The 12,693-nt window shown below is 41.6% G+C and overlaps 1 protein-coding gene across 1 annotated transcript in view; it reads right to left on the reverse strand.

Moving 5' to 3' along the window:
- The window catches only part of LOC135107348 (uncharacterized), a 58,224-nt gene extending 57,487 nt beyond the window's left edge, over window positions 1-737 (reverse strand). The window contains exon 1 of the mRNA XM_064017081.1: window positions 1-737. This exon is cut by the window's left edge and continues 222 nt beyond it. Coding sequence (XP_063873151.1) covers window positions 1-307 — 307 coding nt within the window. The 5' untranslated portion in view covers window positions 308-737.
- Between the last annotated feature and the right edge of the window lie 11,956 nt (window positions 738-12,693).

Below are 12,693 nucleotides of genomic sequence, written 5' to 3' on the forward strand. Positions count from 1 at the left end.
AAGTCTCTTCTTCGGACGAGGAGAGCTGTTTTAGAATCTCTTCTTCAGATGACTTCGCCAACACCTCTTCCTCTGATGGGTAAGTCTTGCGGGGCCTTATTCGCGGTGACAGGGCCTTCATGCCTCGCTCTGGTGACTCGTGCAAGGCTTCCATGTATGCGGCCGTGGGCGTGAAGACCCTAGAAGGAGGCGTAGAGCGTATTCTAGCATACGGCGAGGCTTTCAATAGCCACTCGCCCGCCCCTGCCGCCCCCATCGCCGCCGCCAGCATCACCATCACCCTCACGGTAGCATAAGTGGCGGGCATACTTTAATGATTATCTCTTCTCCTTTCGTACTCTTGTTTTAAAATGCAGAAAAGCCCCCAGGTAAAGTCTTTCCATGATTAACGTGTGGGTATTTGTACAAGAGACACGTATCACGATCTTCCTGAGTTTGTCCTTACGTTATTTTTTACACATTTAAAGGGGATGTCGGTACTCATTTTCAGTCACATTTCACTATTCACGTGAGAAGTGTTAATCAGTCCTTATGGTTGCGGGTATAATTTTTTTTTTTTTCAGCCATTTTATGAATTTCATCATATTCTATCACTTCAGTTCCTTTTTTCGGTAATCGTCCACAGATATCCTCATTTGCTAGTTTATTATTCTTTTGTCACACTGAACGGGAATAGTAACCAAACCAGTCAATGAACAAGCAGAACTCAAACAACACAATGGGAAAAAAAATATCCGTGTTTTATCTTTCTTTCTGCCTCTAGTTAAGTTACTGTGCTGTAACATCCGTTTGCTGTTGATGTAATATTGTTATTATTATTATTATTAGTATTAGTATTAGTAGTATTAGTAGTAGTAGTAGTAGTAGTTCTTTTTGTTGCTGTTGTTGTTGCTGTTGCTGTTGTTGTTAATATCTTTCTTTTTCACTTTTTTTTTTTACCTTACCTTCCTTCTTTTCTTACGCCTCTCTCTCTTCTTTTTCACTGCCACATTTTTTTTATTTCACATAACCACCAAAAACTATAACCACACTTCTTCTATATTCGTCTTTTCTGCAGCTTGAAGACATCAAAATCAAGTTCCTAGTCCTTCTCTTTTCTCTGAGCGCAATCTATTTCCACAACACTCTTCTAACAAACAATAATAACAGTGAAAAAAGGTTCAAATCACTATCTCTTCACACCATAGATATCATATCACTTTCATATGACGTTAGACAGACTCACAGGCAAACACTTCACATGGCAAACAACACTGCAGTTCGCTTTCCATCCTCTACCGCGCCAGAGGAAAGGATGCCGCTGCTGCCTCCTTTTGATGCCGTCTCTCATCGTCATGCATGAGTAGCTTTCCCTCCTGGTGTCGATAGGTTGTCTGGGTTGTCTCCTTGACGGATGTGGTTAGAGGGAGAGAGAGGGACTGAAGCTGGAGGCCGCTGGTGTCTGGTTGTCGTGGTGGTGGTGGCGGTGTTGAAGGAAATGGTAGTGGTTGCAGCGTTTCTGTTGGGGAAGGGAAAAGGAGAAGAGAGTGAGTTGGGTCGTGTTGTGCCGTGAGGATGGGTGTGGCGTATCTGAAAGCGAGAGATGGAAGTAGAGAGATGGAGGGAGAGAGAAAGGGAGAGAGAGAGAGAGAGAGAGAGAGAGAGAGAGAGAGAGAGAGAGAGAGAGAGAGAGAGAGAGAGAGAGAGAGAGAGAGAGAGAGAGAGAGAGAAAGTGATAATGTGTATGATAATAATAATAATAATAATAATAATAATAATAATAATAATAATAATAATAATAATAATAATAATACGAAAATAACAGCAACTAATTGAAAAAGGCAAAAAAAAAGAGAATAGTAAGAATGATATATACTACTGAAAAAAATGACCACATGGTATAATCAGAAGCACCAACCACAATGTGAGTGTGTGTGTGTGTGTGTATGTGTGTGTATATTTAATTTTATTGTAGCAGGTAGTACCTAAACAACTAATCCACATCTACGACTCTCTCTCTCTCTCTCTCTCTCTCTCTCTCTCTCTCTCTCTCTCTCTCTCTCTCTCTCTCTCTCTCTCTCTCTCTCTCTCTCTCTCTCTCTCTCTCTCTCTCTCTCTCTCTCTTTCTCCACACACACACACACACACACACACACACACACACACACACACACACACACACACACACACACACACACACACACACACACACACACACACACACACACACACACACACACACACACACACACACACACACACACATTTCTTATACTTTTTTTCATGATTTCAAGGTTTGGAAAACTTGGATTATTTCTTACATTTTTCCTTGTTCACGACATACACGATAACATTACTTCATAGGGCTGGCTTGGGTTCATATTCTTAAACGCTTTGCTCTCCCAGAAATACTAGACTATAGAAAAGATTGCACGGGTTCTCAAGGCAGTTCCTACCACTGTAGCTAGAATCATGAAAACACCCTTGAAAATGAACTTACACTGGAGTCTGTTATAAGTACATAGCTGGCAAAGGGCAAGATATATTTAAGTATACGGGTCGTGAAGCGACGAAAAACTCATGGTAGGAAGGAAGGAGAGTGGGTGAGACAGACATGGCCTTCAGTGTGACCTTTATTTCCTAGAACAATTCCGCAGGTGTTTGGCTTCTGAAAATACCGATCAAGGAAGTAAAATCCTTAAAGTCTCACTCTTGTCTTCCTCAACCATCCCCTCTCAGATCAGCGTCGTGATAGATCATGATAAGGTAAAATTGTGTTTTGTAAGGAGTAGTGAAAGGGTGTACGTACTCGTACTTGTCTGAGGCTTGCTGTGATCGATACGTACTTCAGTGTTTTTTTTTTTCTGCTGTACGTCTGTGACCACTGAATGTGTAAGAAAGGAGATGACGACATGCGAGGCTCCAGTTATTTTTAGCTTTAAATTTTATAGTCTCAAGAATATGAAAGGAAAAATTAAGACATAAGTATAAGGCCGTGAAGAACTGGTTCAAAATATGGGCCTGTTTTATATTTCACTTTGACTCAGGAATGTGTCTTGGCCAGTACGAGTTACGAGTAGAAAGAAACCTTTACACGTATATAAATTTCACATATCAAAAAGGAAAACCAATAGACCTTTGATGTTAAAAGTATAAGGCAGTGAGGAAATTATGCAAGATATAGGCCTGTATTGTATTTAAATTTTGACACAGGCATGTATCTCGCCTGGTGTGAGGAAAAGAAATATTTCCCATAACAAAAGGTAAAAATAGACTTTGGGTAATATAAATGTAAGGCAGCGATGAAATGGTTGAAAATACTGGGCTGTGTTGTATTTGATTTTGACGCTGTAATACGTCTTGCCCAGTACAAGCTAAAGAATTCGGTACACTTGTATATATTTTCTATATCAAAGGGAAAATCAGTATAACGCTGTACGTATCAGTAATTTTGTGCGTATATGGCAGTTAGGAAGTGGTTCAAACTATAAGCATCTCTTGTATTTCATTTAGGCGCGAGAGCGAGCCTTACACAGCGCAAGTAAAGATAAATAAGTTAACGTACATATATTTCCTATGTTGAAGGGAAAATTAATAAACTTTGGATGTTGTACGTATAAAGCAGCAAGAAGATGGTTCAAAGCATAGACCTTTCTTGTGTATTTCATTTTAACGGTGGACGAAGTCTTGCTCAGGACGAGTGAAATATATGTTTTCCTTACCAAAGCGAAGATGAATGGACTTTGGATAATAAATATTTAAGGCAGCAAGGAAATAATTCAGAACAATAGCCTGTGTGAGAGAAATAAATCGGTACTCGTATTATGTTTGCCATTTCCCGTGTAGACTTTGGATGGTATAAGACAGGTAGGAAATGCCTCCCTTATATTTCATTTACTTGGTACCAAGTCTGGCGCAGTATGAGCAAAAATAAATCGGAACACGTATATATGTGTCCCATTAGTGGTCTGAGGCCTGCAGTACCTCCACACGTGCAATCGGGCCTCCCTCACGAACTACCGTAAACCATAACAGCTGCCCATGCCAGCACGCTGCGCCCTGCCACCACACACTCAGCCAGCACGTAACGTTCCCCTTCGTCACAAAAAAATGAAAACTCTCTCTCTCTCTCTCTCTCTCTCTCTCTCTCTCTCTCTCTCTCTCTCTCTCTCTCTCTCTCTCTCTCTCTCTCTCTCTCTCTCTAATACTTTTTATTTACAGAGAACACACTTCATTAAATGATTATATGTGTTCTTAAAGGCTTAAATTGTCAAGGTTTATTTTTTTTTGGCTGACACACACACACACACACACACACACACACACACACACACACACACACACACACACACACACACACACACACACACACACACACACACACACACACACACACACACACACACACACACACACACACACACACACACTCTCTCTCTCTCTCTCTCTCTCTCTCTCTCTCTCTCTCTCTCTCTCTCTCTCTCTCTCTCTCTCTCTCTCAGGAAGGTAATTGCTGCACTGCTTGATTAATGATGAGCGCGTTAATTCTTCGTTGGTGCTTCGGTAACTTATATTCCTCTCATTAGCTTGGAAGGGAAATCTGTAATAAATAATTGGTGAACGTCTAATTAACCCTCATCTCTGTAATCACTTAGGAGGATTCATTTGAGTTTGATGGAGGAATATATATATTTTTTCTGTCTGTCTTGGTTTGAATTTAATGTTGATGTTACAGAATTCCCGCGTATAACAGTATTCCTAATTGTTTAAATATGTCTCTTCAGTTAAATGAAATATTAAAGGTGTTAGGTTTTATATTTAATTTGCTTCTTTTTCTGTTTATTTCATACTCATATTTTGATTTTATATTATTACTTTTTTTTTTATATGTTCACGAAATTGTAGTTTGTTTTAGAGGCAAATTTTATCATAAACATCGTGATTCCAACTTTCCTTGTATTTATATATCTACCTTCCTTTCTACTTAATTATCTGAAATTTCTCACATATTATCAATCTGCCACGTGAAAAATCAATAACATTTAAACCAGAACTTTTAGATAATAACAGCAAGGTGCATCTGAATATCATCCAAGCCTCCTCGTATCCATATACCTATCTGTCTTTCTACTGATCCATCTACAAATCCTTACATATTTATCAATTTGCCACTTAAAAAAACCAGTGTCCACATTTTTACATTACATCTCCAAACTTAAACCTTCGCATAATAATAGTAATGTGTGGCTGAATAGAGCTCAAATTTTATTGTATTTGTATAAGTACTTTCCTTTCTACTTATCTGTCTTTTTGTATATCCTGACGTATTAACGATCTCTTTCAGCCTCGTAAGAAAACAGTGTCCATACTTTTTTCACCTCACCCTCAACTTAAACCTCCAGATGATAACTGTAAGGTGTGTTTAAATAGAATCTGCACCACAGCTGTCGTCCATTTACCGAAACATGGAAGAACCGTAACGAAGCAACACTTGGGGAACACCTCGCACGTTAAGTCTTGAGCCTTCAGTGTGTTAACAGAGACAAGAGATCGAGGCACGTTCCTTTCTTATGCATGTGCTTTTGGGTCTCATTACAGTATTGGCTTAGCTTGATAGGGAGTTTTATTATAAGAGAGAGAGAGAGAGAGAGAGAGAGAGAGAGAGAGAGAGAGAGAGAGAGAGAGAGAGAGAGAGAGAGAGAGAGAGAGAGAGAGAGAGAGAGAGACGTACAGGATGTTTTTCTACCTTCCCACTGCAAATAATATAATTTTATTGCCTGAAGTGTGTGAGGACAAGGCATGATCAAAGTCGAAGAAGGGGGAAGGAAGCGAACAGACAGAGAGAATGTACTCCAACCTGTTCACACACTACACACTCGTATTATTCAGCCTTCCCTCTGCAAACAATATCATTCAGTTGCCTCAGGTGTGTTAAGACGAGGAGGGACCAGAGTCGACGAAGGGGGAGGGAATGAGTTGACTGTGAGGGTAAGGTTGGAAGGCTCGTGCTATTCTAACACATGGTGGGAGGAAGGGAGACACAGCGCTCCTCAATAAATGTAGGTCGTTTTGGTTTTCTACATCTGCATTCTTGTCTCTCTCTCTCTCTCTCTCTCTCTCTCTCTCTCTCTCTCTCTCTCTCTCTCTCTCTCTCTCTCTCTCTCTCTCTCTCTCTCGAAAATAACAGTAAATATGCAGTTTTGCTTTCAAAGTTATTACATTTTTCGTGTACACAAGATTGAGTTCTTCCTGAAATGCTACTGACGATAATGCCTCTCCTCCTCCTCCTCCTCCTCCTCCTCCTCCTCCTCCTCCTCCTCCTCCTCCTCCTCCTTCCAAGGACATCTCGTGTTATTGTCCTCCTCCTTGTAACAAATAATGGGGTGAATCCCGTAATATTTTAAAAGTTAACTTGACAGCAATACGTTAAAAGGGCAGCACGTGAGTACAGTTAGTCACTTTATGCTGTAATAACTCCCGTTCTTCACCTTCCCCCACTCCCGCTGATTAGTACTACTGCTACTACTGCAACAACTACTACTGCTATTTCTACGACTACTTCTACTACTGCTACTATTACTACTGCTACTACTACTACTACTACTACTACTACTACTACTACTACTACTACTACTACTACTACTACTACCACTGCTACTACTACCACTATGCTATACTATTACGAGTGCAGTGATCTGGAAGGTGGTAAAATTTTCTTCCTTTTCCTTCTTTCTCTCCTTCCTTGTCAGTCGTCCTGGTGAGTGTGTTTTTATGTTCTTATTTGTTGATCTTTATCTACAGCATCTTAAGGCACACACGGTCACGTCCAGGTGGTATGTAAAAAAAAAGAAGACTTTCCAATATCACACATGCTAACCTTTTCTCTACTTCATACCTCCTTCCGACTCCGCCCTTCACGCCTCCACACACACACACACACACACACACACACACACACACACACACACACACACACACACACACACACACACACACACACACACACACACACACACACACACACACACACACACACACACACACACACACACTTCACCTTTCCTTCACTACCTACGCCTCCGCTTCCATTTTCTTCCTTATGTTAAGCTATTCTCTCTCTCTCTCTCTCTCTCTCTCTCTCTCTCTCTCTCTCTCTCTCTCTCTCTCTCTCTCTCTCTCTCTCTCTCTCTCTCTCTCTCTCAACCTTAATTAAGTATTAGTGGTAATAGTAATGATGGTGAGGGTAATAGTAATGGTAGCAGTAGTAGTAGTAGTAGTAGTTGTCGTTGTTGTTGTTGTAGTAATAGTAGTAGTAGTAGTAATAGTAGTAGTAGTAGTAGTAATAGTAGTAGTAGTAGTAGTAGCAGTAGCTAGTAGTAGAAGTGGTAGTAGTAGTTGTACGATTATTTTTATTTTCCTACTCTCTCTCTCTCTCTCTCTCTCTCTCTCTCTCTCTCTCTCTCTCTCTCTCTCTCTCTCTCTCTCTCTCTCTCTCTCTCTCTCTCTCTCTCTCTCTGCACTCCAATTCCCACTTCTGCTCCTCCGCTAACTTCACATTACCTATTCTCTTCCCCATCCCGTCCCATCTTCTCTTCACCCTCCTTAACCTTCCTCTCTTTAAGCTCCCTCGCCCCCAGTCCCCCCGCTCTTGGTTCAATGCCCCACGTGCCCACAAGGAACAGACAGATGCTCCTCCATCCCTTCCTTGGACACCGCCACCCGTTTTCTGAAGAGTAACGTAACATTTTCTCCTGTTTATAATTCGTGGAAGCTATTGTGAAAGTGATAAATGGAGGAGCTAATGAAGGTAATTTATATATTGGTGTAGAGGAGCGGGAGGGAAGGTAGAGAAGAATAAGGAGAGGGTTTATGGAGCGAGTTTCGTGTGTTTGAGGTGAACGGGGTGGAAGAGAGGGAGAGCGAGAGAGAGAGAGAGAGAGAGAGAGAGAGAGAGAGAGAGAGAGAGAGAGAGAGAGAGAGAGAGAGAGAGATGGGAGAGGGGTTTACGGACATGAAGAGAAAAGGAAGGAGGAAAAAAGAAGAGGGAGGAAGAAGAGGAGTGGAAAGAAAAAGGAAGGAGAAGAAAGAAAGAGGATGAGGAGGAAGTAGAGAAGGAGACGGAAGGCAGTAGTTGTGTAGAAGTTGGGTTAGATTTTAGGATGGCGCAACAACGAAGGAGGAGAAGGAAGCGAAGGAGGAGGAAGAGACGAGAAAGAGGAGGAAGTATGGATTTAGAGAGATGAGTTAAATAAACCAATTACTAAAAAAAGCGATCGCCACTTCTATACTTCCTTACCTCCCTCCCTCCGTCCCCCCTCCCTCCCTTCCTTCCTTCCTTCCTTCTTCCCTCCCTCCCTACCTACGTCTTTAATCTCTCTAAAAACCCTCAGGGGAAGGTAGGGAATAAATAGTGTAAAGTGACTTTTTAACAAGGTGAGAAATTGTTCAGAGAAATAAATATTCCATAGAGAGATAACTAATAAGTAAGGAGAGACAGAGTAATAAAGATATACCAGAGCTGGAGGGCGCTGTATGTAAATGATAGGGTAACCTTAGAGCCGGTGTTCTGAAATGGCTTGGCTCTCTCACCACGATTATTTTCCAAGACCACAGATGATTAGCAGGATTTTCAAGGTGTTTCTTCTCAAAATTCTGTGGAAATCTTATCAATCTATCACTTAGCAACCCGTGTATCTTCAAGTAGAGCCTTTAGAAAACAGTTGAGGTGCTGCTTAGAAGTGTTTCAGAAGACGGTCCTATGTTACAGAATGGGGAAATTAACGGTGGAGCGGTAAGGTGGAGTGTGTTGATAAGAGTGAGTGCCTGTAAGCAGTGATGAGTGGACGGTGTGTGGGGAGAAGAGAAGCAGAAATGGATTAGATCAAGGGCGTGTGGATGAAGAAATCTGACTGTGCTCTCTCTCTCTCTCTCTCTCTCTCTCTCTCTCTCTCTCTCTCTCTCTCTCTCTCTCTCTCTCTCTCTCTCTCTCTCTCTCTCTCTCTCTCTCTCTCTCTCTCTCTTTCTGTATTTCAAATTCGAACAAAGAATTAAGAAATGTGAAGTTCACTTGTTCGAATTAATTTTCTTACACACATATTTAGCTTTTAATTACCTGAGTTTTTATTTGATTCCTGTCTACAGATATAAATTAAACAAAGCATTTCGAATCTGGCAAGGTCTCCCGCGCTTACTTGACGGTCGTGGTGCTTCTGTTGTGGAATGCAAGCGACGACAAGGGGGTGGGGGAATGCATAAAGGGTTTGTGGGTGTGGGACAGAACATCAGGTAAGCCAACTAAGTGAAATGTTGGCTTAATGTTGCTGTGAGTGACCTTATGTGTGTGTGTGTGTGTGTGTGTGTGTGTGTGTGTGTGTGTGTGTGTGTGTTTTGTGTAGAAGTTATTGTCTCTCTCTCTCTCTCTCTCTCTCTCTCTCTCTCTCTCTCTCTCTCTCTCTCTCTCTCTCTCTCTCTCTCTCTCTCTCTCTCTCTCTCTCTCTCTCACATTTCGTAAGTGGTTAAAAAAATTATATCTTTGTCCTAGGAAAATGTTAAGGTATCGTCATTTTTGCCCTCATGGTGAGAGCGAGAAAAAGAGAGAGAGAGACAGAGAGAGAGAGAGAGAGAGAGAGAGAGAGAGAGAGAGAGAGAGAGAGAGAGAGAGAGAGAGAGAGAGAGAGAGAATGTCAATGTTCCACTTATTGGTTGAATATTTTTTGCCTGCATTTTTGTTCTCTCTTTCTTTTCATCACACTTCACTCTCCTCTATTACTTTATCTTCTGTTATTATCTTTCCTCATGCCTATTTGTCTTCTTCCTCTGTGTGTTTTTTTCTTTACCTTTTCTCTTCCCATTTTCTTTAGTTATATTCATGCAGTCGTTCCCTCATCCTTTTCTGTTATTGTTTCCTCTATTTTTATTCCACTATCTTCAGTCAACCTCCCTCTTCTTTTGTTTTTCCTTTCTACTACCATCTTGCTGCTTATTTTTTGCTGTCATATTTTCTGCTTTGTCACTCCTTTCTTTGTATCATTATCCTGTATCACTACTACTACTACTACTACTACTACTACTACTACTACTACTACTACTACTACTACTACTACTACTACTACCCAACTTTTATATATCCTTTCTATTTGTTCAACACTTTTCTCCTTTCGCTCTTCACCATCTTTACCTTTCCCTCTCTTATGTTCTCCTTAATCCTCGTTCTGTCTCAATATTTTTATTCTTCCATCTCATCTCATCGCTTCTATCTCCTCCTTTGCATCCTCCCACGTCTTCTACATTACCTAACTTTTTTATCCCAACATTTTTTCTCTTCGTCGCTTTTCAACCTTCCCACTGCCGTTTTCTCATCGACCATCTATCCGTCTCCCCTTCTCTCTCCCTCTTTCTTCTCCCCAACTTTAAAAGAGAACCTGATTCCGTATAACAGGGGCATCCTTCGCCTGGCCCTTAAAACCCCTAAATTAAGAGCCCATACCCTTGAGGGATACAAAGACTTAGGTAATGAGTAGGAGGTCATGGTGGTGGTGGTAGTGTGGTGAATTTGAGGATGACAAAGAGGAAGAAGAGGATGATTAACTATGCGACGGAGATAATGAGGAAGGATTGAAAGTGCAGGAGGGCTAAAATGAGCATGAGGAAGTGAGAGGGTGAAGAATAGGGAAGGATGATGATGAAGATGATGGTGAGGAGGAGGAGGAGGAAGAATGTCAGCATGGTGATGAAAGAGAATAACAAGAAATAAGTGAAAGGAGAAGAAAAATAATAGCAGCAGTCTTGTAACTTTAGAGAGAGAGAGAGAGAGAGAGAGAGAGAGAGAGAGAGAGAGAGAGAGAGAGAGAGAGAGAGAGAGAGAGAGAGGGGAAAAAAAGTCACTCATTTATAATCCAAAAACTTACCAACCTACTGTACCTACACACACACACACACACACACACACACACACACACACACACACACACACACACACACACACACACACACACACACACACTTCACTCATCCACTCACTGCCTCACTCACTTCACGGTACATAACTCTTCATTAACCATCGCCAGTCGCCGCCGCCTTTACTGCCGCTAGCTTGGCAATAACGGAAGAACCAGAAAGAAAACCCTGCAGTCACTCAATCCTCGCGCCAGTAACAACCCGCTATATCCCCCACAGTCTCCAGGCCCCTCACAACACTAGGTAACCTCCTCTAACCGCCTCCCCCCACCCCCATTGCCGGCCACAACTTTACTCCCTCCTTTCCTCCCTCTCTCGTGCGATAATTGCCACGAAATCGTTTTATTTGTTTAACGTCGTGTGACAGTAGTTGATAACCGTTGATTAAGTTTGCCGCACGCGCTTCAGACTGTTCTTTTGCTGGAGGAAACTACGTGATTCTTTTTTTTTTTTTTTTTATTGTTCTAGGTTTTGTTTTATTGACACGTTATGCTCAGTGTTGTAAAATCTTCAAGTCTCATGTCTTGAGTTTTTTTTGTTTTTTTTCGAGAAAACCATGTGATTAATTCCTTTTTCATGTTCATTTTCTTAATTTTATTTTATTGACAAGTTAAACTTAGTGACATTTATTGTCTCAAGTCTCGTGTCCTTTGTTGGTTCTCAAGTAAGGTTGATCAAGTGTTGTGTGAGGGAGTACTGTTGATGATGATGATGATGACAAGAATGAAGAAGAAGAGGGAAAGGAGAAGGAGGAGGAAGAGGAGGAGGGGACTAGAAAGAGTCCTGAGTTGGTGCTAAGGGAGAGTTGGTCAGAAGGTGTTGTTGTGTGGGGGTTAGTGAACGCAGGAGGCTAGGCAAGGTGTAAGACAGCAGGTGGGTGGGTGTACGAGTACGTACTGGAGGCGCTTAACTGTTGCATAATTCATGACGCGGCTTCTGTCTTGTTACACTAATTAACGACAAAATGGGTAAGCCAGCTCGTGGTTATTAGTACATAGATGAACTGGAAGTAAATTTATCCACGCACACACGCATGAATACACACACTCACATGCCCACATTCACTCTTTATATCCCCTACCTACATAAGAAACATACAAAATATATTATAGGAACATCTATAACACAGAAAACATTAACTAGGTAAAAAAAAATAAAAACATGATCAATACAAACACCCACTCATCACACACACACACACACACACACACACACACACACACACACACACACACACACACACACACACACACACACACACACACACACACACACACACAGAACTGTACGGTACGTTGGAGTCGCCAGCCGCCTGTGTGTGTCTGAGTATGTGTGTCAAGTACTTAGTTGAAAGAAGCTGTTCTAGTGATTAGCTTGACATGAGTCTATCTGCACCTCTGGCTTATGTCACCGCCCGCCCTGTAACTATGGGGGAAATATCAAATTTACTTAAGGGCTATAGGCTTTCTTTCTCTTTTTCTCATTCTTTCTTTTCATTCTCTCTCTCTCTCTCTCTCTCTCTCTCTCTCTCTCTCTCTCTCTCTCTCTCTCTCTCTCTCTCTCTCTCTCTCTCTCTCTCTCTCTCTCTCTTAGGCAGTGTTCTATTATCTTTCTGGAGCGGTATTTACTCTGGAGCGATCTCTCTCTCTCTCTCTCTCTCTCTCTCTCTCTCTCTCTCTCTCTCTCTCTCTCTCTCTCTCTCTCTCTCTCTCTCTCTCTCTCTCTCTCTTTCTGGTGGTACGTCAGGGGCGATTTAAT

The sequence above is a fragment of the Scylla paramamosain genome, chromosome 15 (assembly GCF_035594125.1).
Source record: "Scylla paramamosain isolate STU-SP2022 chromosome 15, ASM3559412v1, whole genome shotgun sequence".
Classification (NCBI taxonomy): domain Eukaryota; kingdom Metazoa; phylum Arthropoda; class Malacostraca; order Decapoda; family Portunidae; genus Scylla; species Scylla paramamosain.